At 38.4% G+C, this 25022-nt stretch overlaps 1 protein-coding gene across 3 annotated transcripts; it reads left to right on the top strand.

Moving 5' to 3' along the window:
• Positions 1–22812, top strand: ABCB10 (ATP binding cassette subfamily B member 10). Of its 3 annotated transcripts, none has more exons than XM_069010255.1 (13): positions 1–498; positions 7785–7985; positions 8338–8540; positions 10168–10302; positions 11691–11837; positions 12591–12726; positions 14687–14782; positions 17249–17458; positions 17710–17789; positions 19537–19717; positions 19961–20004; positions 21547–21581; positions 22185–22812. In XM_069010255.1, the coding sequence occupies exons 1-13, from the start codon at positions 159–161 to the stop codon at positions 22474–22476; spliced, it is 2100 nt and encodes a 699-aa protein (XP_068866356.1). In that variant the 5' UTR covers positions 1–158; the 3' UTR covers positions 22477–22812. The 3 variants fall into 3 exon arrangements, with proteins under 3 accessions (XP_068866356.1, XP_068866358.1, XP_068866357.1); XM_069010257.1 differs by lacking the exon at positions 1–498 and adding an exon at positions 3478–7170; XM_069010256.1 differs by lacking the exon at positions 1–498 and adding an exon at positions 3478–5888.
• The last annotated feature ends 2210 nt before the right edge of the window (positions 22813–25022 follow it).

The raw sequence follows: 25022 nt of genomic DNA on the forward strand, positions 1-25022 counted from the left end.
GGGCCAGGCCCGCGCGGTCGCGGGTTCCCGGCCGCCGGCCCATGGGCGGCGGCAGCGGCGGCTCGGAGGCGCCTCCTCCTCCTCCTCCTCCTCCCGCCGCAGACCCGCGCGGCGGGGACCTGCGGCCGCAGCAGTAGCTCGGGTACCGCGCCGGCCGCATGGCGGGCTACGCGCCGCGCCTGCCCTGGCTGCTGCCGCTGCTGCGCCGGGCGGCGCCGCCCCCCTGGGCTCGGGCAGCCGCCGCGGCCGCAGCGCTCCGCACCCCGCCGCGCCCACCCGGCAGGTGCGGGGCGCAGACCCCGCTGCCGCCGCTGCCGCCGGGCTCCCCGTCCTACCGCCGCCGCCTCCTCCCCGCCGCGGCGGCAGCGGGCGGCGCCCCGCGCTCCCTGAGCACCGCGGCGGGCACGGAGCCGCCGCGGGGGTCTGCGGGCTCCGCGCCGCGCTTCGAGGCTCGGAGGCTGCTGGCCCTGGCGCACCCCGAGCGCCGGAGACTGACAGGTACCGGGGCCGCCCCGGGGCTTTGCCCGAGCGGGAGGGGGCGGCGGGCGCCCCGTCCGGAGGGGCTGCCGGGGCCGAGGGGTGCGCCCGGGGTGCGCCCCCGGAGCGGCCGCCGCCGGGGCGAAGAAGGAGGTCGTGTTTCCCTGGCGAACCGGCCCAGCTGGCAGCATCCCAGCACAGCGCGGAATCTTGGAGCGAGCCTTTCATACGTGTGAAAAGCCAAAATCATGCATTCTCCCCCTCTTCTCACTTTGCCATCTCTTAATCTGTTGGTTTTTGAAGGGAAGGCAAAAGTTTTGGAAGTTAACAGAACTCGGTTCCATTTGTTTAGTGCCTCTGTGCGTGTTCAGTGGCTTTGCAATCTGCCTGCAATAAAATTTGGGCCCAAGACTCTATGAAATGAAGTAAAAAGGGGAACTCGAAGCTTTTTTTTTTTAAATAAATGGGAATTCTCTCTCCCAATAATTTTTTTGCTTAAAACTTTTGTAAGATGTTTTGAGTATTGTTTATTTTCTAGTGTGTGTGTGGTGAAGTCAAAACACCATGGTTGTGTAAGTTACACCTCTAACACTGATCTTTTCAACAGAGTATAAATGAAGTTTTCTTGACGTTGTTCTCATGGGTTAATAGGATAATAGCTGTTGGTAAGAAAACAATGTCAAATTATTATGTGCTTTGGGTTTTTTAAGGAATCTTTATTGGTAGACAGTATGTGCACTATCATGGCAGTGAAAGGCCTGTAGTCTTGCAAAAATTTAGGTAGTTCCTATGGAATGGGTAAATGGTGTTTGAGAGGAGAGGTGAGGTAGTTAGAGGTGGTTTGTGAAATACAAATACTTTGCACAAGATTTTATTCAGAGTGGATATATACAGAGTTTCATTACATGTTGGTGTTATATAGTCAACATAATTTGGATCCAAATGAATGTTTATAGATTTTAGACTACCTGCTGATTTTACAATGAAGTTTTAAAAGTCTGTGGTTTTCTCATTTAAATTAAATCAAGTAAATAAATCAGCTATTTTAAGGATGGCTTTTAGGACCCAAGGCTTCTAAATAACTGAAAATTTAATTTAGTTCACTCTACTGGGCACTCGCTGTCAGCTTGTTTATCACAGGCAGCGTATGGTATGCTTGTTTGTAATTATGTTTTGAAATAGAGCAAAGTATCCTTAATCTGTGCAGTCTTCTGATAGTTTCATCTAAGTAATCAGCTATCACAGTTACTAAAAATCAGCTACATGCAGTTTTATCTTTTCAGATAACAAAATGGCCTGAATTAAAGTTAAAAAAAACCCTAACACAACAACTTGATGTATCAAGTCATGAGGATGAAAAAAATATGGAAATGTAATAGCTGCTCTTCAGTGTTCAGTTGGTCTTCATTCTGGGAGAGGAGTGAATTTATGTAAAATTCTTCTTTTTTGACACCCTACTTAAGCGTAAACTTTTGTTCTAAAGTTGTAATTAGGTGGGATGATGGAAAAGCTAACAAGGAAAATGCTTTTGGTCATTATAGAGTGGAGGGATAACAAATATGGGTAAAATGCATTGTAGGTGGTTGTAGGGAAATTGCATCTACCAATTGTATTTAAAATATGTTAAAATAGGTTGCATTTTGTTCCTGTTGAAGCTTGGTACTGAGAAACTAGTCCTTAAAAACTCTGTATTGGTTTTCCTGCATTCAGAAAAAGAGGAAGGTTAATGGTTTCACTATATGAAACAATGAACCAAGGGTAAAATATTTAATTTCCTCTTCCAGTCCACATAACCGGTAAGCAAAAGCTGTGAGATCTCTTCAGAGGTCTACAGGTGCTGTTTAGTTCTGCATGAAGGTTGAGTTCTTCTGGATTTTCTTCTCTTTTATAGAACCAGTGGCTGGTAACATAGGGGTGTAGCAGCACCAGTGTGGAGTGCTGTGTACCTTTTCTGGGATTCCATGTGGTGGTCTGTCTGCTCATTGCAGCTGTGAGTTGAAATTCACAGTCACAGAAGGTGAAGTGGTTGCCGTGAGGACAGTGGAAGACAGTGGGAGCAGAGGATGATTTATGAGCAAGTTGAGTGAGACTAGCTTCACCCATCTTGGTGCGCTGGGGAAATGGTGTCAGCTGATGAGATGCTGGTACAGAGGTGAAGGTGACCTGCTCCCAGTGTGCTTGGCACCAGAGGAGAAGGTCCCATCTTGCTGTGCAGGGCCTCCTCACCATCCAATGGCTCAGGAAGAAGGGATGTGCTCTGGCCTGGAGTTCCAGTGCGCTGGCACACAGCACCTCTTGCAGAAGGAGCTTCTGACCCTTTGGAAGCTCCTAGGAATGAAAATAAATGTATCAAATGTCATACTGTCAAAAAAAAAGAAAAAAAAGAAAAAAAAAAGAAAAAAGTATCAGTGTAATGTGTTCGTGTCCAGTTACTTCTACAGCAGGGTGGAGCTATGAATATATTTTAAATGGGACATGTGTGTTGAATTTTGTTGCTTGGCATTAAAGTGGTAAAAAGAAGCCTAAATACTATGGTGGGAATTCACTCTGTTAGTGACCACAGTTTTGTGTAGTGATTAGGAGTTTGTAAATCCTGTAATACCTCCCAGATTTAACAAAGGAGAGGAGTAGTTGTAGGAAATCTTTGGCTGATCTGGTGTAGTCAGGTAAGGTAAACCTGCATCTTCAGTTAAATTCAGTTCCTGGGGAAGAGGACAGGGCCATTGTTGAAATTATTACATCCTGCTGTGTGTGTGTGAGACCACAAAAATGCCTTTTCAAAATGATCCCTTTTAATTTCCTCTTGCCTCCTTGTTTCTCCCCGTGAGAATCTGTCTGTTGCACTTTATCCAAACCACATTCGAAGGAAACAATAGTTCTATTGAATTGTAAAGTAAGCACAAGGAACTCTGAAATTTTTAATTCCATAGCAAAGTGTGCCCTTTCCCTGTATAAAACTATCTGTGCACCGTGTAAGAAGGTTTGTTTTGTACACGTCTTTAGAGGCATTCAAGAAATGTTATTTCATAAGTTTTATTTGGTATTTTTAGCAAATTTGTAATAGCTGCTTTCCAACGGATTAAAATTTTCAGTTAAGTCAGAAAAGCACTGCCCTATTAATAAAATTACACCAGGTGATGCACTTTGATTTTTTTGAAGGCAATTCTTGTGGTTTTAAAATCATAATTCTTATATATGTGTGTGTGTGTAGGGGTAGCTTGTTGAGTAAATATAGGCCAGGTGCTTTCTGTTGTTTCTCCCCTAGTTTGTCTTCTGACTTTGTCAGTGTTTGGCATGAAACTCACAAAAGGTCCAAGCAGCCTCGTAGCTTTATCACAGAAAGTTTGGGGGTTTTGTGCCTAATTGGTGACAGTTGCTTATTTTAAACTGGTGGTGAACTGTTAACGAAGCTACTTAAGTAAGACATTCCAGAAACAGTAGCTGCTTATCACTGTGATCAGTTAGGTGCTTAGAGCTTAATTTCCTTGGGGAATGTTGTTTGCTGCATTATACATTTGTATAAATTGTGGAGATAGGAGTACTAGCTAGATTGTCTTCTATACAAGGTAAATATGAACAAGTTAAATGCTTTACTGTTAAATGCACAATAAAAAAATAAGCCATACTCTCTCATGTAAACCTAAGAGTTTTTCTGTTACTTTCTAGCATTTTTGTGAACTGTATTTTTTTTTTTCTGAGCACGGTAACACAGTTGTTTTTAACAATGTAAGAAGGGTGGTTCTAAAACGTTCTTGCATAATAATAGGTGCAGTGTAGATGCCATATATGAATTTACTTTAACACAGAAAGAAAACCACACCACTCATAACCTAGAACTATACAGAACATCCTTAAGTGCTTACAGTGTACTCTGGAAGAAGATTTTTATCTTGTAGTAAGTATTTGCAGAGCTGATTCTTTACAGGGTTGATACCCAAAAATATTATGGACCAGGGTCCACCAAGAGGAAATGAACTTTACTCGACCAACAAATATAAAATTTACCAGTGCATCTTTCTCCCGTTAAAGAACAAATGAAGAGCCTGATCTTTCTGAATGCATGTGATAATGTAGTAGACTTTATTCATCACTCCAAATGCCCTTGTGGAAAGCCAGTCAGCATTAGGCTAAAAAAATCCCAGTGTATTAAATAAAACTGCATAGATAACTGTAAAAGGACAGACATTCATTGTTACTGGTAGAGGGATATTTCTCACAAATCCAAAGCTTGCTTCTGACCTGCCAGCCCCCATATTTCAATGAAACCAGTACAATACTTAAAAGATTTCAGGAGGTAACATTCATAGCTTATGGAGTAGTAAAAACTAGCTAGGGTGACCTGTTGCTGGGTTACTGTGCACTGCCAGATATCATCAATACCTCATTTTTCTGTCTTTCATCTCTGATTGACTTGGGTGATTTAAATTCATCTGAGGTAAAATCCTTATGTATTTGTCTTTAAAACAGCCCCTCTCCAAACAGGCTTGCAAGTATTTTGTCTTCGTACACTTCCACATACTATACTGGGTGAGAAGGGTGCTCCGGTAAGAACCAGCAAAATTAGAAACATTCTCTGTCTTAGTGGTGTTTTTGTGTGTAGAAAATTAATTGATGACTCTTTGGAGTCACTTAGCCTGAATTCTGAAGAGAGGTTTCTGATACCTCTGCCTAGTTATTGCTTGTAAACATCCCGGTTTATCACTTGGCAACCAGTACCTTGTCCTCGAAGGAAGTTGCAGGTTTGCTGTCACGAGGCAAGCCCATGTTGGCCTTAACAAAGAGTGTGTTGATCTTAATAGTGATAAAAGCATCACTTTGTACAGCAGTCTGGATTTCTGTGCAAGTAGACAAGCAAAATGTTTGCCTAATGTTTCTAAGAGGGTTGCTCAGCTGCTGCTGCAGCCAGCTTGCCTTCTGTTACTACTTTGCAGTCCTGGTTTTATAAGTTCCGCTGATCTGCCTCACATTTTCTTTACTGTCATCTCATCGCCTACAAAAAAAATTACTTAAAAAAATAAAAGGGTGTATTTTGGAAGCTTTGTTTGATGTAATTTTGTGGGTAACAGAGTAAACCATGTGAAACTAATACTATAGAGTTTACTCCGACCTTTTTTTTTCTATCAGCAGCAACCTTCAGTGTCACTGGAGTGTCTTCATATCTGGTTTCTGAACACATTGAACTCCTCCCTTCAGCCAGTTATCACCATGACAGCTCCTTTGAAGGAGGAGATGGAACGAGTGTTTGCTGGTTCCCGTTTTTTCAACTAGTCAACATTTTAAAACAAACAAAAAACAGCAGCCCCTTGGCAACTGTGCTGTTTTCTAGTTGGTCTGCTGATCTAATCAAGATGAGAGTCTCAACTAGGGAACCTTATTTTGCATGTGATTTGTGATTAAATTAATGAAGACAGGTATGTTGCTTAGTTCAGTGTGTTTTCAGATTGCTTTAGGCACTAGTATTTGCTCTTCATTCAGTTAAGGCTGTTGGAAGTAATTACAGTGAAACCCGTGCTAGTTTGAATGAAGAAGAGCTGAAGATAAATTCAAGCCACTGGACAGAAACATATGGGGGTTTTTAGCCATACAGTCCTCTTCCTTCTGTGAATATTTATATCTGCAGTTCATGTGTACTGTTCCATCCGTAACTGAGAAATTGTCTGAACTAATGAACACTGAGCTGCCATGCAGAACTGTGCTTATAATCAATGCTTTTGTCCGTCTCCAGCTGCCTTGGAGACCAACCAGCTTTTTCTGACAGGAAATGACCTGAGTTTTGTTGGATTTTTCCCTGCTGCTTTACAGTTTGAATACACCAGTGCTGCCAGCCTGTTAGTAAGGTCATTCATGAATTTTTAGCTAGTAAATAACATTCTTGTGAGATGTGCCTATGGCATAGATCAATAAGTTTGCAGCAGAAGGTTTTTCCCTTTCTCCTCTGGTTTCTTATAGTTTCTATAGCTTCAAGTTAAAGATCCAAATCCTGTATCTTTCACACACTTGCTGGCCTGAGTGTAACACAAGGGAAAGATTGCAAACTAATCTTGAATAAGAAGCCCAGGCTGCAGGTATGCATTTTTTGTACTCTGAATTCTTCTTTACACAGCTGTATTTACACTTCAAGTAAAAACTGAGACAAAACTTTCCACGTGTGTGTGGAGGTGGTAAGAGGCATCAGACTATCTGTGTCAGGTGTTAGAAATATTGCTTACAGCAGTGTGATGCTGGTAGGCTGGCTGCTGTCTTCATCATAGAAGTGATACAAGAAGCTCAGTAGAATGCAACTAAACGTCAGGACTTTCAACACAGTCTGTTTTTTTCTTCAGAGGCATTTTTTGCTAGTAGTTTTGTAGCAATCCTATGAATGGTTGCTTTAAGTGTGTGGTTGGTTTTTGGAAAATGATGCTATATAAATGTCATTGTTTGTTGTGGTTCAGTGGTTTTCATATCAAATTTGTTCAGTTTTCAATTAAGATGTGATTTTTTTCTAGCTCTCAGCCTTCCAAGCTTGGCTTGCCTTTTTAGAATTAAACTGTGTTCTTGACTCAAGAAATCTCTTTGCAGATTTAAGTTCAAAAGGCTAAGTTTTGGTCCAGTGTGATTTTCATACTTTGTGATACACCTTCAAAGAGCGACACAGGTTGTTCCATGGGTGATCCTGCAACTGGAATTCAAGAGCTCTGCTTATCAGCTAATGTACTTCTAATTAAGACTTATGCTATTTTTCTATTAGACTAACAATAGTAAAGACTAAAACAAAATGAATGTTTATAAAATCCATCAGTCAAGAGGAAATAAAATTATGGGGGATTTTTGGTTTTTGGGTTGGTTTTTTTTTCCTCCAATAAAATTGCATGGTTAAATGGTTCTCAGATGAGATCTTCAGTCCATTGTTTTCTCAAAAACAGAGACTTGGAAGCTTTCATACAGTAACAAACAATAATAAAATCCAAATGAAACAGGAGCTGAAGGATTGTGTGTGAGAATTTGGTAACTGCCAATGCTCTCTAAGAGTGACACCTGTGAAAAGTTATCTTTGTTGGATGGTGCTGTTGAAGATTAGACAAGAGAAGCGATTCCAGGACTGTGATTGAATACAGAGGCTTTCAGAGTCTTAAAATGTGCCTTGCCTAGGTTAATTTATACAGTGGCTTAAAATACCCCTTTCAGAACTGGGTGTGAAAGAGTGCTGATTATTTCAATTGGCACTTGCAAACTTAATAGAAATTTCAATTGAAAAATCATTTCATTTGTACTGTTAATGATCTTGTAAGTTCAGAATAACTTTCCTTTCTCTTGTTGATTTGCAGCTGCTGTTGGCTTTTTGGCAGTTTCCAGTGTCATTACCATGTCAGCCCCTTTCTTTATGGGGAAAGTTATTGACATTATTTATACAAATCCCAGTGAGGATTTCACTGACAGCCTGACCAGCCTGTGTGCCTTGCTAAGTGGAATCTTTTTATGTGGTGCTGCTGCTAATGCTACTCGTGTCTACCTCATGCAGACTGCAGGTAAAAACAGAAGCAAAAGTGGTACTGAGAGTCATCTTGTTTTTTGCAGAGTCAGGATATCTAATGATCTTAAATAAATTCTTGGCAATGGCCAAAAGATGATCTTGGAATCAGTAGGTTTTTTTAACCAGAGGAAAGGTAAACTAATAGTGCAAAGATAAGTATGCTGGAATGATTGCTCAATTTTATTTGCTGTTAGGTGACATCTTAAAAATCTCATCTGACAGATCTTACCAGACTCTCTTCCCTGTAATGTGCTTTGTTCAGTGCTGTGCAATCCTGTGATTTTTATATTGTTGGTGTCTGTGTAAAGTCTCTTGTGTCATGCTTGACTGACTTACGTTTCTGACAGGACAAAGAATTGTGAAGCGTTTGAGAGCAACCACGTTCTCCTCTATTGTGAAGCAAGAAACGGCTTTTTTTGACAAGAGCAGAACAGGAGAGCTGATAAACCGCTTATCTTCAGATACAGCCCTCTTGGGCCGCTCAGTGACTGAAAACCTTTCAGATGGGCTCAGAGCCGGAGCACAAGCATCTGTGGGGGTTGGAATGATGGTATGGTGGTCTCTTACTTGCCTGACACTTCTTGTAGTTTCACATTTGTTTCTGTTCTGTTAGGTGAGTGTGAGTGTGAGTCAGTCCAGGAACAATTGTGTGCTCTTGGATACAAGTTATTTCATTGGTTATCTACAACTGATGCAGAGATTATTGCAATAGGTGATGTGCCTGTAGCCAGCCACTTGATATTTACTCACAAGCAAAATTTGGAGGATGAAGGATTGAAATTAACTATTGTTGCTACCCAAAGTTATCAAGCAAAATGTAGTAGGCAAATAGCTGAATTCCATTCTTACTGGAGATGCTAAAATCAGGGATAACATTCCCATGGTTGTAGGTAAAATATAGTATGAAGGGCCTGATACGAAAATCATTAAAGCCTAGGTGAGCAAAGGCAGCATCACGTATTTAATTAATGCAGAGGATTTTTACAAGCATTAGTCTTCCTGCTTTAGTCTGTCAGTAAAGAATATATTTATGTAGAAAGCTTGTTAATGAAGGCTTCAGTGCAGTGCATCAGTTAATATTCCTTGGTGGTCAGTTGGTTTACATGAAAATCTGACTTCTCTTGATGGTTTTTTTTGTGGCATTAATTTTTTTATGCTTATGCATTGATTGCAGTTATCTTGAATGAAGGTGTAGTAGTTTCTGCTGTCTACCTGGAGTTAAAAACAGATAACAAATAGTCTTCTCATAAAAATAAGCTTCCAATATTGTCATTATTAGAAACTGTTAAGAGTTTCCACTATGAAGCTTTAAAGCTTTAATATTTTGTCACTGATAAGAATTATGGCTTTCTGTACTCTCTTACAAAGAGAGTCTAAGGTTTTATCTTACCACAGATAAAATGAGATAACTTTATATAATGCATTCTGCTCCAAAATACTGCCATGAGACGGCTGTAAGAGGTGGGCTATAAAAGCTTGCCCAGAAAGAAGATATTATTATGAAATTATTATAAAGCCTGTCAATTATGTTGATATTGAATTTTTCTGGAGATTTTTGTTTTCAATACAGAAAGCAAGTTGAAATTAAAACACACTAGATCTAATTCCAATAAATCTTATGAAGAGAACCTCTTTAGGTGCTTTGATGATGATCATTACAAGTGATAAGATTTGCAGCATAAATTAAATACACTGTTCCACCCACTCGTGGGTGTCAGGCAGTACTGGTGGCTCCTTCTATTTGTTCCTCAGTTACCCAGAAGTACTGTATGATACTTCTCTACTCACAGTTTCTGTATTACACCATCTATTTAATAGTTGTGAAAGCACTTTAGAAACTGTGTAATAGCTTATGTCTTTCAGCATCCCCAAGAGATTTCCTGGTAGGCCTGTTTACTGGCAGGTTAAGATGCTTGACTAACACCACACAGTGAACCAGTTGGAAAGCTAGAAATTAAATCCAGATGGCTTTGTTTATAGTCCTTTGTTGTAACCTCCCAAATGCTGTGGAAGAATGGATATTTTGCCTGGAAAAGAATTAAAACATGATAAATGAAAGCATGGCAGCACTAAATCCCTACTAGTTTTAGAAAAGTAGGAAGGGAAGTTGCACTTCAGTACTCCAGGGATTATTTTTAATCTGAATGCTAAACTCTGACAATACCTTTTTCTTCTAGTTTTTTGTGTCCCCTAGCCTTGCTGCATTTGTACTGAGTGTTGTGCCACCCTTGGCTGTTGTGGCTGTGATTTATGGCAGATACTTGCGAAAACTTACTAAAATGACTCAAGATTCTGTTGCAGAAGCAACTCAGGTAAGCTTTCTAGTTAACTTTAAAGTTGCTCTAGTGTTTTTAGGTTAATATCTCTGAAGTTACAGATCTTCTGAAGACAACTGTACTGTTAGTTCTGACCCTGTAGTTTTGCACCTGAGTAGTATGAAAGGTAAATGTCAGTAACGCTTACTCATAGATCTCAAAAACAACCATGCTTCCCTTGTCCTTAACAATATAATGCAGAGATACTAGGCCTTGAGAATTTGGAAATGTAGGAAACTATAAGGAGGTTAGACTTTAGCTTTGTGAGAGCATAAAAAAAACCAGCCTATGAAGTCCTGTGTAATTTGGTACGTAGGTTTGAAAAACACTTTTCTTGGATAATGGTTTTGAGCTTAAAGCTATCAGGAGCATCCTAGATGGATGCTTCCTTTGCTACCAAGTCCGTCTCTGGAATGCATCCCTGATGCTTGACCTGTCAGCTCTTATATGTTTATGGCTCCTGTTTCTTGAACATTTTACTGAAAGGCTTAGAGTGGGGAAACATTTTTTATAAAGCATAGAAATATAATTAGGAAAGCTCTAGTTAAAACAGTCACAGTTGTCAACTGTTATAAACTTGGGATGTCCTTTGTAGGACTGAGCCAAAGGAAGATTAGCCCTCTTCTGTTTGTCTTCCTCAGACTCTGTTGATGGGAAGCTCGTGCCTTTGTAAACCAGGTGTGGGACTTCATATGAACAAGCAATTGTTGCTCCATTCAAATTTTCAGGTTGAATGGGGGATGGAAGAAGGAGAATTATATTTTTATATCATACTTTTACTTACAAAAGGGAGACTTGTTTTTTCTAAGACCATCACAATGTCCATTAACAGCTTAGTGTAATTGGTTACAATTCAGGTATTTTAGAATTTATACTTTGCTGTTTAGAAGTTAAAATACTGAGTTGAAATGAGACATTAGTAGTTGGGCTGAATTAATTCCCAGCATTGCTTTGATCAAATGAGTGGAATTGTTTTAGGAAATAACTGCAGACTTTTTTGCATGATTTAGTATGGAACAGAATATTCTTTATTTTTTCTCTTCCCACGTTGTTATTGCAAATTATTGTGAATAGTAATTTCCCTATGGGTGTTGTTCACACCAAATTTTTTAACCCTACTTTTATATTCTTCTGTCTCTGCTAGCACTTAAGACAATCTTGAGGTTTTTTTAAAACTGCCAGGGCATGCAGTTTGCTTTTAACTTAATAGAATTTTAAAAAAGGGAGTTGGGGTGGGGAGAGGAAGGCATGAGAAATTTTCCAGTGCTATCCAAAGATATGTAGATTAGTGAAGTGATATTGGTTTAACTTTCAGATGTTCTGTAATGTAAGCATTTCAAATTGTCTGTCTCTGTGCATCTGTTTTGTGCTTTGCTTCTATGCAGTTAGCTGAAGAGCGTATTGGAAACATCAGAACAGTTCGAGCTTTTGGGCAAGAAGTGGCTGAAATGGAGAAATATACAAATAAAGTTGATTATGTGCTACAGCTGGGTAAAAAAGAGGCACTAGCTCGGGCAGGCTTCTTTGGAGCAGTAAGTATATTTTAATGAAAGTAAGCCAACCATATTATGCAAAGTGTCAATTATTTCAAAACTCCTGATGATACTTAGAAATCTGCAAGTAAATGATTGAGAATAAATTGAACCTACATAAAACTGTGGGAAGACTGGACTTAAATCAGTCAAAATTGCTGTGAAACTGCATTTCAAGATTAAATGATATGATAAAGTTACTTTAAGCCTCTATTTCTGCCCCACACCCCATAGCTGGCAGCTACTTCTCTGAGGCCACACCTTCTATTCAAGGAATTAAACCACTGGAAACCCTCCCCTGCCCTTTGTATTTAGAGGTTTGGCTCCCTGATGAGAGGAGCATCAATGCATAGGGAGGTGGGGAGTGCACAGGTAGGAGAGGGAGGCTTGGATTTTTCCGTAACTTTGTTTAATCGAATTCTAAAACTGGAACATAACTGCCGACTACCAATTCTTCCTTGGTAATGATGGTTAAGAATAATGTTTAGTGTTCCTTTCCACCTCGGGGAAAAAAAGCCAAAAAAAGAGTTGCTTGCTTTTTGAACACCTGTTGGATAGCACAGTGCCACTGGATGTCTGGCTGGCTGTTGGCTGGCTTTACGCTAGAATTGTTGAATTTACCTCACTCCTCCAAAAGCCTAGATACCTATAGTGTGAGAGTTCTTTTTATTACAAGGAAAATTCTGAGACAACATTTTAGAGGATGAAATTTAAGATGTATGTGACAAAATCTGCCTTTTCCTTTTTCCTTAGACTGGCCTTTCTGGAAACTTAATTGTCCTCTCAGTGTTATACAAAGGTGGATTACTAATGGGCAGTGCTTACATGACAGTTGGTGAACTCTCATCTTTCCTAATGTATGCTTTCTGGGTTGGAATAAGCATTGGAGGTATGGAATGGGAAATTAGATTTTCTTCACTTCAAAGCATTACAGTCATTATAGGGGAGGGAGGGAAGAAGCTCTCAAAAGATGTGACTTTCTTAAAAAGTCTTCCAAATGAACTTCTCAAGAAATCATAATTTTTTTTTCAGAAGAGTTAATGAAAGTAATAATCTATAACTTAATATAAGCCTTCTTTTTCCCCAAAAGAAAGGTTGGTTTTTTTCAATGTGGGCATATGACAGTATATATTACTTTAATTTTATTTAGGTCTAAATTAAGATACTTGCTGTATTGTGTAAAGCAATAGAATATATGGGTCTGTGTTAAGCATATTCTATTTAGAAAGGCACGTAGCATTTAGCTGTAACTCAGTATAGAGTGTCCTCAACTAGGAGAGTAAACAAAGTGCCAGCAGAATACTGCACTGTGGTGCTAACCTTCTAGTTTTGCTTACTCACTGACTCCTCCTTGAAGTCCACACTCTGTAATCTACTGGCCCAGCAACAAGCTGTTCATCTTTTTGACAGAGCTGTCTTCATGACTGCATACAGGCAAAAATGAAGATAAGTTGCTTGGAAGTTTGACAACTAACTGGAAGCATTCTTCTTTAAACTGAGTCTGTTACTTCTGATAGGCTAGGAGGGCGATGCAGCTCGCCGGTAGTTTTCTTTTTTAAGACTAGGCCTGATATCATGAGGAGCACAAAGATGTGCCTGAGGGCAAAATTTATCAAACCTGCTTCCTTGTATGTCAAAATTCCAGTGGCACCCATTCCAACTACCAGCCCCCTTTCTTCTCTGCTTAAATCATTGAAGTTTGCTCAATGGAGAGATATCTGGCACTTTGAAAACATGGGACAAGCTAATGTTAAATAAATGAAGATTAGAAGCACTGCTAAAAGTATCACTGAATTAACTTTTATTTGCTATAAAATAGCAATTTGCTATAAAAATTGCTTTCAGGTAGTTCTCAGCAGCAGCATGATGAACCACCCTGCCTACACTTAAAAACCTTGAGTTGGGATTGTTGCTCTGCAAAAACAAACCCATTATATATATGTATCTATATAGATATATATAGATACATATATATATTTAGATACACATTATTTTTTTATACATGCCTTGGGTTTTCTGCCCTCCTGAAATAACTCTTAACACTGTAAGCATTTTACAGTGTAAGTATGTCTGTTGGAATTCAAAGATAATGAAATCGGTGTCTTTCTTTTGAAAGGCACACAAAAAATTAAGAAATTGGACATTTTATGTCCATGTACTACTCCATTTTTAGTTCTATATTGGTTTCTGTGTTTATGTCAGCAGGAAAGCTCTTCAGCTAAGCTACCTTCAAGATATTCACATAGCTGCTAAAAGCTGGGACCTAGTACTATGTGCAGGCCTTGTCCTTATGTTTTTCTTTCTCCAGTAAGGTTTGAAGCATACTGGCATGGGAGACACATTTCTTTCCATTATCCGTTCTCCACACACCTTCTCAAGCATCACTTCAGCCTTAGGTTTTGTGCCCTCTCTCCACTGTGGCTGACTCAGTCAGGCTCCCCTGTTCTAGTGTAAACCTGTCTGACAAAAAAGAGCATGCAGAATGCTCTGTTCTACTGAATGATCTGGAAATATAGCTGGTTGGATGCAAAGCTGTTTTCCTAAAGTTGGGTGCTGTTCTTTCTGACAGGTGAATGAAAAAGGGCATACATAAGATGAAGTGTATTAACATTTTCTTTTCTTCAGAGTTATTTGTTTTACAGATGTAAATAAGAATGGTGAATAAGGGTTATTGGTAGCTCTCAAATGAGACTGGATAGGATTTAACACATTTAACAGTTTGTTGGAATAAAAGACCCCCTACACATCTGATCCTTTAATGCTGCTGCTGAAAAGTATAATGCTAATTTTATCTCTTCTATGTCTTCCATTCGATATAGATGGATAATACTGTTCTGCTTTTTGTTTAGGTCTAAGTTCCTTTTATTCTGAGCTAATGAAAGGACTAGGTGCTGGTGGACGTCTTTGGGAACTTATTGAAAGGAAGCCCCAACTTCCATTTGATGGTGGGTTCTTGGTTTGTTACTGTCTAAAGGTTGATTTTTCTCTTAATGGTCAGCATACTTTAGAAGGGTGTGTGTAATACAGGTAGTTCTGACTTACATTCTTTTCAAAGAAACTAGATATAGTCATAACCCTTCTGACTTTGCCTAAGTACAAAACAGATGATGAAAATTTCCTTTAATAAAAAAATTTAGAAGCCAAAAGTTTGGCTTAATTAATTACTTTTGGTTTAATTATTTTTTATTTCTTTAATTCCGAATATGACTTTAAATCATATTACTTTTTTAAGTTATGTGACAGAGGACATGGTCATTTCTAGCTTTTTTTGAATTTTTTGTTGATGTCATCACTACTTCCTCTTGATTCAGCTTTAGAGTGAAAAGAGTGGAAAGAAGAAAAAGGAGAGGAGGGAGGAGCTCTGAGATGCCTGTATCTCATATTTCCACTGAAAGGCTTACCGTGCTCATCTCTAATGGCTAAGAAATGATCAGTCTGAAAAGAGAAGCTTTCAAAACCAGGTGGTTTTCATTAAGAGTATTTCAAGCTTAAACATTTCATACTAATCCAGTGAAAACCAGTCCTTAGTAAGACATGTTGATTTGAATCCTAACTTGCAAACACACAGTTTGAAGCCTTTCCACAACACATACTAAGCTGAATTTTTGAGTTGTTCTGCCATAGGAATCAGGGGCTGAGGCATGACTGGGGAATAAAAGGAAGTAAAGGGTAGGGCTGATAGGGGGACTTTTGCTTATTGGGATAGTGTGAATGTGCAGATACAGCAGGTGTTGCTTTTGGAGTGATTTGCACCTCTCTCCTCGCAGTAATACTACACGTTTCTTCCTTATTTCGGGTGGCAGGGTTTTATTTTTGCAGAACTCTGGTTGTTGCTGGTGAGAACAAGTATCTTGGGAACAAATAATAAGGTCTTCTTTCTTGCGTCTAGAATCCAAACAAGAGACAAGTACGTTAGATATTTTTACAGTGATATATAGAGGAAGGACTTGTGGTAGCAGACTTCTGTATTGCAGTAGATTTCAGTGTTTCAGACCATGGAATAGACTGTGCAATAACTGGAACTGAGACTTAAGATAAGTGATTGCTTGCTACTGTGGTAATAATAAGAATTATGCTGCTAACACAGGATTTAGCAAATGCATTTCTTTTCCCAAAGGAGGTTTACAGATCATTGTGGAAACATTAAAGTTACAATGTGTATGTCCATAGGTTAAAGTCAAGGACGGAATCTGGAATTGTATGCTCTTGTGTTTTCCATGCCAATGCTACTACCATTAAAATGAAAGCCTGGAGAAGAAATGGAAACCTGGAAAAAAGAAAAGCAGGATTAGTGAAATCTTGATTTCTGCTGATGGGTGTCTTTGTTTCCTATCCACAGTTACTGTTTAACCAAACACTGGCATGTGCTACCATGTGCTGTGGCTAGTTGGGAGTTACTTGTGTGCTGCATCGGAAAAGAATTAAGGGTTTGAGTTGTGTTTCTCTAGTACAAGCAAACATGACTCGGGTACTGCTCTAGTACTGCCAGTTTTCACAAAATTGGTGGGAACTTCATCCTTTGGGAATGCAGCCCCACTGTCCAATTAGTTTACTTTGTATGGATATGTGTCAATGGATTTAACAGGGCTTGAAGAAATATTGTTTCTTTGTCTTAACTATTTATCAGCTTTTTCTAGTAATGATATTAAGATAATTGTTTAAATCAAATGCTGTGTTCCAGAAAGAAGCTGGTTTTATTTAACTTTGGTAGTTGTTCATTCATGGTGGTTTCATTCATGGAAGATTTCACAAACTGAAATTTTCGTTTCAGTGAACTGTTGCCTAAGAGTTAGGCCTCTGATTCATATTTGAATTTATTAAATATGCTTTCCACTGAAAGGAGAAAATAAAACTCAAAACTGGCTGTTAGTGCAACAAACCTAGCAGCAGCTTTATTCCAGTGACAGGAACTGCTCTTGTTCAGAGGAGGTTGTTTCAGGTGACTTTTGTGGCTTGGTGAAAGGGCAATAAATGATTTGCAATGTTTATCTTTTTGTGTTCTATGGTAGCGGGACTTTGGCCTTCACCAATGCCTTTTTATTTCATTGCTCCTAATTGATAAAGCTTAAATTGTTTATAGTATGTTTACTAATTCAGATAATTCTACGAGAATTGATTGCTGTTAGTGGTTAGGTATTAGCAAGATGCAAATTCTTCTTCTTGCTGTAGGTAGCCTGCAGGTTCAGCACTGGTAGCAACCTGCAATTGCATTCAGGAATGATTGGTGTACCACACTGATTCACTCATGGCTGAAATATAACCACTGCAGTCCTGAGCTGTGGCTTGCAGTTATGCATAGATTAAATGTGGAGATAGATATTTCTACTGAGTGTCTGTAAAGCAAGTTCTAGGAGGACTGAGCTAATTTTGGTTTCTATTCACATTTCTGTATTTTATTCTTTGTTATATAGAGGGAATCACATTAGGCAAAGATGTATTCAGAGGTGCTTTGGAATTCAAGAATGTTGAATTTGCATATCCAACACGTCCAGAAACGTCAATTTTCAAAGACTTCAGCCTTTCCATTCCAGCTGGCTCTGTTATGGCTCTGGTTGGCCCAAGTGGTACAGGGAAATCAACGATTATATCCCTTTTGCTGCGACTGTATGATCCTATCTCAGGTATGGTTTGTATGTTGCTCTCATTTGTGACAATTAATACTTTGCATCTCAGATAAACCTTATAAACAGTTGGGGTTCCTGTGTTCCCTTCTGGGGTGTACGGTTACCTTGTGGTGGTGCCTGCATAGCTTTGCATTTTTTGATCCACCAGTACAGTGTGTGATTGATTCCTCAGGAGTTGTCATTCTCAGCTGTTCCTTCAGTCTCTTTTCAGTATGCATCAAACACACTTGATTGTTTCCTTACTTAAGGTACTATCACTGTCGATGGCTTTGATATCCGTCAGTTAAATCCACTGTGGTTTAGGACAAGGATTGGAACAGTAAGTCAGGTAAGGAATAAAAAAAGAAATGCAAGTGGATGAAATAATTTTGTGATCAACTAGCTTTTCCTCACTTTCCTTCTTTTTAAAAAGACATGATCTTACTTCTCAGTGAAATCCTTCCATCTCACCATAATTGCTGTTGCACATGCTTTGTTCTAAAAATAAGTATTTAGAGCTAGTTCCAGTATTCTGTAGTCTGTTTTTACATAATCACAGAGATTCAAAAGGTTAGTTTAGAAGAAAAGCGTGCATGTGGAGACTGCAAGGTAAATTGCTGTAAATTTTGTGTAGGTATGACCAACCTAATGTTTGCTATAATTTGTTGAAGAAAGTAACAAAAAGCGTAACACTTAATTGCCTCTTGTATTGATGGAAGTCACACAATCATATTTTACACAACCATTTAAAAAACTGACCTTTTGTGCTCTGAGTAGTTTCCAGGAAAACACAGTTCCATTAGGAAAGCATGAAAATACAGCATGGTTGGCACTTACTCTTATAGTGCCACCTGCCTAGCAACCTCCAAACTCTGGAAGTCACTGGTGTCTTAAAAATTAACTATTTTGCCAATTAAAATCTTCATTCCCTTGTCTCCCCAGATACTTCACAGTGCATTAACTGTTAGGCTGCTGTTCTGGTTAATAGCATAAGGGTAACTGGGTATTTGTTGCATTTCAAAACAGCTTCTTTATGTAATAATGCCACCAAAAGATTTTGTGCAAAAATGATTTTCCTGTTGCCACATGAGCACTTTTCTTTTTGAATGAATGTATTCCATTTAAATTACCAGTAGGAGGTCCCTACTGGTATACAAAGAACATGACTATTTTTTAAACAGAGCTCACTTTCCTTGTTTTAGACATTTTCCCATTGTACATCACTTGTCTTATCTCACAGTTCTCTGTTGCAAGCTTTAATACAAATTAAATGCACATAATGCCATAAAATCCATGTACAGATTAAGAAAAGAATCATCATTGTTGCAAACCATTGAATACTTTGGGTTGGAAGGGACCTTCAAATATCATCTAATCCAATCCCCCTGCATTAAGCAGGGACATCTTCAACTAGATGTGGTTGCTCAGAGCCCCATCCTTGAATGAGCCTGACTTTGAATATTTCCAAGGATGGGGCATCCACCACCTCTCTGAGCAACCTCTTTTGGGGTTTCACCACCTGAATTGTAAAAAATGTCTTCCTTTTATCTAATCTAAACTGACCCTCCTTTAGTTTAAAACCATCACCCCTTGTCCTGTGACAACAGGCCCTGCTAAAAAGTCTGTTTCCATCTTTCTTACAGCCCCCCTTTAGGTCCTGAAACACCACAATCAGGTCTCTCAGGAGCCTTTTCTTCTCCAGGCTGAACAGCCCCATCTCTCTCATCCTTCCCTCACAGGAGAGGTGGTCCATCCCTCCCATGATGATGATATGTGGCAAAGTACAAAGGAAGGGTTTTTTGATGTTTGAATGTATAGCTCTTCCTAAACTCATCCTAAAATACTAGGAATTGAGAGTTATGTTTTGTCAGTTAAAAAGGCAACTTAATTTTTAATTGGTTTTCACTATCCATTTTGGTGTTAGGGGAGGAGGTTTTTTTATTAGTTTTTAATTCAATTAACTCTACCTTACATATTCTTCGTATGGATATTGCAAGTGGGGTCTTGTAAGTGGGGTTTATGTTATTTGAGATAATAGACAAAACATGCATACAATTACAGATCCACTATATTAATTATGTGTTTGCATTTGTCAGGAACCAATTCTCTTCTCCTGTTCTATTGCTGAAAATATTGCCTATGGTGCAGAGGATCCTTCTGCTGTAACTGCAGAGGAGATTCAGAAAGTTGCTGAAATAGCTAATGCTGCTAGTTTTATCAGAGATTTTCCAAAAGGATTTGACACTGTAGTTGGAGAAAAAGGCATTTTGCTTTCAGGTACGTCTTTATGTTGCTTATTTTAAAAATCTCGATTCTCTGAGTGATGTAAAATTTTCATCATTTTTTGTTACCACTTTTTTCTCCAAGCTGTAGCCTGCCATAAGTATTAAAAGAATCCACCCTTCATCACCTCCATTCCCCACTAAAGTACATGGGCCTAATTCTGCTTAGCCCAGGCATTCAGTTAAAATTGTGTGGCATTTGTTTTCCTATTTCAGTTTACTGATTCTTTTCCTCCAGGTGGACAGAAGCAACGAATTGCGATTGCTCGAGCTCTGCTCAAGGTAAGCCAGCATCCAAACAACTATTTAACTACTTCTTGGGGGGAGACAGGAAGGAATAAAAAGGAGGAGGTCTTTCAATGGGAGAGGTAGGAAAATATTTTTAAAAAGGAGAACTGTGTCTTTGATGTTAATGAATTTTGAAGGGGCTGAGTGGCTTAACTAATGACAATTTACCTAATGTCAGTACTTCTTCCTATCTTTCAGCCATGTTTTTTGATAGTTCTTGCCAAGATTGATGTTAAAATCATTGTGTAATGGCCCACTTCCATAACATGATGTCAAAGATGAAGGAAGACTTAAAGAATGTGGTGCTAGTAAATGTATATATGACACTTCTGTGTTCAAATCTCTGTCATTCATGGGTTAATTTTTCTGGGTTGCAGTTTACTAGTACTTCAGATGCCTTGTCTTAGTTTTGAGGGGAGGTGGCCTGGATTTGGGCCAAGATGATATTTCAGGCACAATGTTGTGTCATGTTTTTCTTCAAAGATTGGTATGGGTCTAGCTTCAGGACAGGCTCTGTGCTGCACCAATTTGAGGAGGCTTCTGAGGATCAAAAGGACAAAGAGTTTGGTTCAGGGACAGCCACTGGGCCTTACAGGGAGGCAGTTTGGTGTTGATGCTCAGCTGGAAGTTTTGATCCTTGCTGAACCCAGTTTACATTCATGTTAAGCCACACAGGTGTCTGTAGCATCCTGGCATGCCCAGTTAATAGGAATTTCAGTATACCAGTTCTCTTTTACCACAGATGCTGAAAAGCTGATTGTATTTCAAGTCATGCATTTTATATAGTTCATGGGATTAAAGACTTAATTTTGTGGAAGGAAAAAGGTTGTAAAAAATAAATGAGTAGTTGATATACTGGGGTAGCTGGGGGTGCAGTGAGCTCCATCTGTCCCAGATAAAAGTTTAAAGCTTTTACTCTCAACTTTATCAAGGAAGTTTGGGTTATGTACTGTAATTCAGAAGTGAATTCTTCTAAGGGATTTGAGTGCTGGCAATTTTTTTTTTTTTTAAATAATCTAACTGGGAGAAGTTCTTAAATGCTAGTTCTTAAGTACTATGCAATTTACCTGTGCGTGAAATACTGCTTCCTAGTAGGGGTTTGTTACTTTTAGTACTAAGTTACTAAGTTACTTTTAGTTACTAAGACAGTTCTATATAGCAGACTGACTGTAAGCAGTGGGTAGCTGAGCCTCTGTAAAAGAGCCACGTAAGAACGTAGAACTTTTGACCACAGTGCTGCCAAGAATGCCTTAAAAATCATCTCACCCCTTTAGTCTGTATCTTTCAAATGATTATCTGGGAATAGTATTCTGCTCTTTTAGTTTGGAAAATTTGAAAATGGAGGAGTGTTGTTTCTGTTTTGTCCTCTTAGCATTTAGATTTCTTAGAAGTAGCTCTTTGAATGATGCTCAGTTCTTTTGATGAAGTAAGTACTCTTACTTGGAGTTTTAAGCTATATGAATCCTGTTCTCTATTTATACAAATACTCAGATCTTGTTTAATTGCTATTATAAGCAATTTTACTTTCTTTTTCAGAATCCTAAAATTCTTCTGTTAGATGAAGCAACAAGGTAAGAAGGAAAAGAAACTTAGAAATTATGTACCTCTAAAACTCAGATTTGCAAACTGTTCTCTCTTCTTTCTTTCTCTGCATGTCATTGTACATTATCTCTGTTGCTCTATCCCTTATTGCTCTCTACCCACAAAAAAGAATGTGCCTTCTAGAATGTGTGACTTGGTTAGGAGACCCGTAACAAAAGCTGTCTATGCAAAGCAGAAAGGATAGCTGGTACATTGTGATTTTTCATGGGGTTAAATTTGTAATATATAACATGATTTTGAAACATCTACTTAAGTCTTTTTTGTAACTTTAAACTTAGATCCTAGTGTAAAGGAGAAAGGATTATTCTACAGTGTAACTGATTTTTTTTTCCACTTAATTTGGTGTTATTTCTCCATGCTTATTTTTGCATATGAGACTATGTAATGCCAATAACTTGGATGTGAGGACTAAGCATGTTCACAAAACTTTCCTGCAGTTCCAGTGGTTCATCTTCACCACCAATACAGAGGGTTTGCAGTTTTGGCAAAATAAGCCTAATGCATACAAAAACAACCTGTCTTAAAATAACAAATATCCTTCTCTCTCCTGTCCCCACCCCATTTGTTACTAGTGCTTTGGATGCTGAAAATGAGTATCTAGTGCAAGAAGCTCTGGACCGGCTGATGGAAGGGAGGACAGTCCTAATTATTGCTCATCGTCTGTCTACTATTCAAAATGCTGATTTCGTTGCAGTCCTTGGCCAGGGTAAAATTCTTGAATGTGGGAAGCATGAGGAATTACTTGCAAATCCAAATGGACTTTTCAGGAAACTAATGCAGAAGCAAGCTTTTCTTCAGAATAGTGATACTTTTGCATTAGATTTACAATCCAGAGAAAAGGATATATTAAAAGAAAATGTATGAGACAATGTATGAATAATGGAAACTTACAAACGACAAAGACTATAACTTATGTTTCAGTTATGTAAAGTAAATATTATATTTTTCCAAAATGTACAAAATATTCTTTTGAAACTTAAATGTGTTTAAACTTTTTATTGAAAGCTTTTTAATAAGTATTGTAACTTTTAAAAATATTTGTGACACTGAGATAATTTCAGTGCATAAATTTTTCTGCTTGTGTTACTTTTGAGACTGTCAAGAATCTTGTTTGCTGTAATACACTGTATGAAGATGTGTTCCATTCTCAAGTACATTCAGCATTTCAAAGGTAATTAAATGACAATCTTACCATTTTCATATCATTGTCTCTCTCTTTCCAAGGAACTTTCGTGTTTTCTGCTTTGTCAGTAGTCTTAAAATGCTGGGATTCAAAAATGCATGACACTAACACACTGTGAAAATTGTGACTTCCACTGCACTGTCCTTCCAGTTACCATTTGTTCCAAAATGTGATTGTGCTCTGAACTTGATTGTGATCCCCATCTACAGTTCCTGTAGAGAATTACATATAAAACCACATTTTAGAGAGTATGAAAGCATGAGTTGGAGGAAAGTTCTTTAATAAAACAAAGAACCCAACATGAAAAAAAGGCAACCAAACAAAAATACTGACTTTACATAAGGATAAAGGAAGTGTATTACTATTTGAAGTCAGCATAGGAAAATCTAAAATTTGCATGGATTTTCTTCCCTTTTCTATTTTCCCATTTCTTTAGTTTCACTTCCTTTCTAAGATGACATCTGAAAGAACATGCCCTCCCTTATATGTTTTTGTCCTTTTTAAAGGCATATGTAAGTTTTATATTGTTAATTAAATTTCAGTGATAGAAATCATGAGTTTTGCCTAACTACTTTATTAGAAACAACTGGTAAACAACCTTCTAAAGGACAACTAGTAAAATAGCAGCATTACATTAATTTGAATAACTGCAGGGGGATATGTTTGGCAGTGAAGAGTTTGCCTCATGTTTCTAATTGAAGAGTCTCTTTCAATAGAATCTCTGAAGATGCAAAACCTCATAAGGTGATTTTAAAAAGCTATAAACTTCTCAGGTCACATCAAAACTCATCTATGCTAGGAAAACTTGTTGCTGGAAGACCATATTGGCAATAGCCGAAATACCTAGTGCTGGGCAAGCTTAAAATGTTAGTGCCATTAATGGCACCTTGTGGAATATAGTGAAAACATTAGAGAATGGAAATAAAATTACATCCAGATGTAATTTTATCTTCAGATATAGTTTGTCTAGAAGCATATGTTGTACTAAAGATATGCCAGAAATGTTTAATTTCAGTGTTGTCTACCAGTTAATGTATTTAGAGGGGTTTGAATATTTAATCCTCACTCATGTAATTTCTCCTTATGTGAGGTTCAATGAGCCCCTTTATTCCTATATGGGTTACAGGAGTTATTTGCAGCTGAACTGATTGTTTCACCTCTTTTGTTCATTAGTTGTCCTGGCAGGTGTTACAGCCTACGGAGAAGTGTGAAAAGCTACACACAAAAGCTCTAGTCCACAGAAAGGCAAATGTTTACCATAACAGGTACACTGGATATCAGACTTTATTCGAGTTAGAACCACTCAAAAGACTCATTGGGATATTTATGGGATGGTCAAGAACTGGTTAAGTCTGTAACTCGTATCAGTAGAAATTATTTCTGTGTCGAAAATGAAATTTGAATGTTGAGTTCTATCTCTATCCTGAAGATGGAGCTCTTACAGGGCTGGGACAGCAAAATGAAGCCAACTAATTCCCCGAGGAAGTGTAGCTGGGTATAGATGGGGTTCAATCAGCAAAAAACAACTGTTCATGCTGCATCATTTAAAATATTTTAGGAACAAGCTGTGAAGAGGAGCTTTCAGTTTTTAAAATAATTTGAATGTCACCATCATAAATGTTGAGAAATGTGGATGTCAGCTTGAATTTTTTTCCAGAGTTTTCCGTATTTGTTTGTTTGTATGTGCATTTTCTGGTTTGCTGTGTTTGTTTTTCTTGATGAAGTGACAGTAACATGATGATTTAGCATCATATGTATAAAGAAGGCTATATAGAAGGATACTAGGATACTATGTTAATGTAACAGCATAGTGAAGCCCCACTAAATTTTGGTATTTTGCTTTTCACATAAAAGCACTGACACTGACAGGTGCCTCATACTTAGTCCTGCCAGATGAACCATCTCAAGTTTATCTCATCTGCGTTTTGGTTCCGTCACATTGGACCGCACTCCACACAGAAAGCCTAACAGTCCTGAATCTATTATCAAAGAACACATTTTTGAAAAGTTCTGGGATTTTTTTTTTGTATTCTATTTTTAGTTAATTTTATATTAACTGATTGGCTTTGTTGACAATACAGATACAAATCAATTCCTTCCCCAAGTGGATGGTACATACCTACCTTCAGAAAGCTTTTTCATGCAAACCAGTGCCACTGAGCATTTTCTTTCAGTGAGGAAAATTTAGTTCCCCTTGAAAGCTAAAATCTATTTCTGCACTATAGAA

The sequence above is a fragment of the Aphelocoma coerulescens genome, chromosome 3 (genome assembly GCF_041296385.1).
Source record: "Aphelocoma coerulescens isolate FSJ_1873_10779 chromosome 3, UR_Acoe_1.0, whole genome shotgun sequence".
Taxonomy (NCBI): Eukaryota; Metazoa; Chordata; class Aves; order Passeriformes; family Corvidae; genus Aphelocoma; species Aphelocoma coerulescens.